The following is a 3235-nucleotide window of genomic DNA, read 5'->3' on the forward strand; positions in this document are numbered from 1 at the left end:
ATCTTTATCTTTATCTTTATCTTTATCTTTATCTTTATCTTTATCTTTATCTTTATCTTTATCTTTATCTTTATCTTTATCTTTATCTTTATCTTTATCTTTATCTTTATCTTTATCTTTATCTTCATCTTTATACTCTATCGATAACAAAATCGATAGAATCATCCAACAAAATATCGCTAACAAAATCGATGACAATTTCGATAAAAATTCGATAGCAAAATCGATAATAATATTGGTAGCGAAATCCATTAAAAGCGATAAAAATATCGATACGAAGTCGATGAATAATCGATAACAAACTCGCTGTGACGTGAAAGCAAATTATCTTTTAATTTTTTTTTTCTGTTTTTCAAACTTACATTGACACTTGGGATAGTTGTAGTAGCCATCTTTGCAGTGTTCGCACTGCTCACCACCAAAGCTGCTTAGGCACTTGCATTGACCCGTCACCACATCGCAGTCATTGCTTATCGAGCCAATCTTATTACACTGGCAAGCTGAAATTTTACAAAATATATGAATGAGCTAAAATCCTTGCAAATAATAAAAAACTCTTAAATGTCAACTCACTTTTACATTCGGGAAAAGCATAGAAACCTTCGGCGCACTGTTTACAATAATGGCCAGCGAAATTGATTTTACATGGACATTCGCCATTAATTGGCTCGCAATGATGACCCTCAGTGCCATTCAAGTTGCACTCACACTCACGACAATTGGGATAGCCATAGTAGCCATAGGCGCAAGAGTCGCAATTTGGCGGTTGGAAGGCCTTACGACATTCGCAGCGGCCAGTTTCCTCCTCACAATGGCCGGTCGAGTAGAAGTATTCACAGTTGCAAGCTGCAAGTGGCAATTATTAATTATTTTCATAATTTTCATAACATTCCAAAAAAAAGTTTGCACTCACGTTGACACACATCAGTCTCATTCCAGAATTTGCCGAACGGACGATAGTATTTGCCCTTACACTTGTTGCAGTTGATGCCCTCGGTGTTGTGTTGACAATTCTTGCAGACGCCACCACCATCGTAGCGCCCATGTATATCCAGCGACAAAGCCTTGCGGTCGACTTCCTCATCATAATCACATTCGTTCGTGTGACCATGGCAATTGCAAGCTGCAAAGCAATTAAAAAAATATATAAGCGAACATTTCCAATGCTGCTACCAATTTTTTTCGCACTCACGTTCGCATTCGAATGGATGCGCGTTGGTGTTCTGTCGCCATTTCTTCTGCTCAAAGCCCGGACAGCATTCGTTACATTGTATGCCACAGGTGCGATGCTGGCAGCGGCATGCCAAAATACGCACCGGACTTTTTGGATCCTTTACATCGCAAGTATCCGCATGACCGTTACACATGCAGCGACCACCAATCGAAATATCCTTAATCGAATAGAAATAACGACGCGTAACTGTCGGATCCTGGCGTGCTACCGACATCAAATGGCCGAGTAAATTTTTGGTACGCAACAAGCGTATGCGCACATTTGTGGCACGTGTCCATTCCTGTAACACCGTTGAGTTGAAATAATTCGAAGCGGAGGGACGATCGTTCAGCAACATGACTGGTATTTCACCATTTTCCAGCGGCACGATGCGTGAGAATTCCGTTGAACAAATGACATCATTATCGTGTTCGATCGGCTTGTACGAGTCTTTGCCAAAGTAGGTAATGCAATCGTGCACCGAATCGGAGAAATGCATCCATGGTGACCAGGACTTGCCATAATCGCTGGACTTCTCCAACGTCCATAGACCGGGACGTGGCGAATTGCCCATACGTATAAAGAGGTAGGCGACATGGAACTCCTGTTGATGGGAAATTGAAAAAATGAAAAATCAGGAAATGCATAGAAAAATAATCCACAATGCTGATAGTGTGCACTAACACACACACATACAGATTTATTATGTTGCTTATGTGTTCATTATCATTTCCGGTGGCAACAAACATTGCACTGATCAGTAACGTAAAGTGAGATCGGAGCGGAAAGCGCTGCATACTCTTAGGCATAAGATAAATATTTCGTTAGCTTAATGATTGCTCATACACGCTACAGTCGGTAGCAGCGATTAAACAACATTGCATAAATGAGCTGTGGATTTTAAATTTGCTCAAGTTTGTGTATGTACATATATTAGGGTAGTCCCAAAATACATATGAAAAAGTAATGTCAGAATTTTTAGGCCGAAAAAATATACCCCTATTTTTTTAATTTGAAATCAAAAAATATTTAGATGTCCATGTTATTTTCCATGTATTTTATATGAAAAAAAAGAACTTTTCGTAGAAATGGTATAGAATTCTTGAAAATCAATTTTTTCGATCGGAAAACTCTGGTTCTCTTCAGGAGACTTTCAATAATAATACCCAATTATTACGCAGGTTTACAAAAAAACAGTTTCTGCATATTGAACCAAACTCCTGTATCCATATGTTAATCGATGCCCTTAATGCGAATCCGAGGTCTGTTAGCCTCCATCACGTCAGACTCGAGGTCATTTGAAGGTCAAGTAGGGAAAAAATGCTTCGAATAAACCCGAAAATTCAATACGATTCTTCTGAATTTGACCCTGGGATGCCCCTGGCATGACATATAGATGGCCTTGAAGAATTAAGGGACCCCCAAAAAGAAATAAAAAAAAAATTAATACATTTTGCGACCCCCAAATGACCTCGAACCTGACATTATGGAAGCTAACGGACCTCGGATTCGGGTTCAGCGAGTCTAAACCCGTAGAGGTTTGGTTCAATAAACATTTTTTAATACTAACGATTTTCTTTGGTCACCAATGGCATAGTCGGTTTTGCAACTGGTCGATGGGCTATTTTGCAAAAACATCGGCGATATGTACATTAGGGTCCGGTGCATCACCAAAAAAGTTGCGGGGTTTGCACGGGAATTGTAAAACGTATTACATGTTAAGGCTTTTGCCAAAATTTTTCGTAAAAATATTAAGATTTACCACCAAAGCTGTCATCCCGTTGATAAATTGTAAAAATTTAAAAAAAATTTTGCAGACTTTTTAAGATTAAACTTTTCCATCATCAGAGGTGATTTTTTTTATATTTTCGGAATTTATTTTAATCATAAAAAATCGATTCTTGCAGGTATTTTCAAATAGGTCCAGCTCACGTTTAACGCTAAAAGTTCTCCGAAATATGTTGTCGGAAAACAAAACAATTTTTATTTCATTTAGAGTGAGGCATCCTAATGTGCATGCGT

The 3235-nt window shown here is 38.5% G+C and overlaps 1 protein-coding gene across 1 annotated transcript in view; it reads right to left on the bottom strand.

Moving 5' to 3' along the window:
• LOC118746953 (laminin subunit alpha-like) overlaps positions 1–1832 on the bottom strand; it is a gene marked incomplete at its 5' end in the record, with an annotated part of 13241 nt that extends 11409 nt beyond the window's left edge. The window contains 4 exons of the mRNA XM_036480947.1: positions 363–500; positions 574–846; positions 914–1123; positions 1193–1832. Of these exons, the coding sequence (XP_036336840.1) occupies positions 363–500; positions 574–846; positions 914–1123; positions 1193–1832 (1261 nt within the window). The remainder of the gene's footprint in view (positions 1–362; positions 501–573; positions 847–913; positions 1124–1192) is intronic.
• Between the last annotated feature and the right edge of the window lie 1403 nt (positions 1833–3235).

The sequence above is a fragment of the Rhagoletis pomonella genome, unplaced genomic scaffold, assembly GCF_013731165.1.
Source record: "Rhagoletis pomonella isolate Grant_MI unplaced genomic scaffold, Rhpom_1.0 Rhpom_scaffold_00011, whole genome shotgun sequence".
NCBI lineage: Eukaryota > Metazoa > Arthropoda > Insecta > Diptera > Tephritidae > Rhagoletis > Rhagoletis pomonella.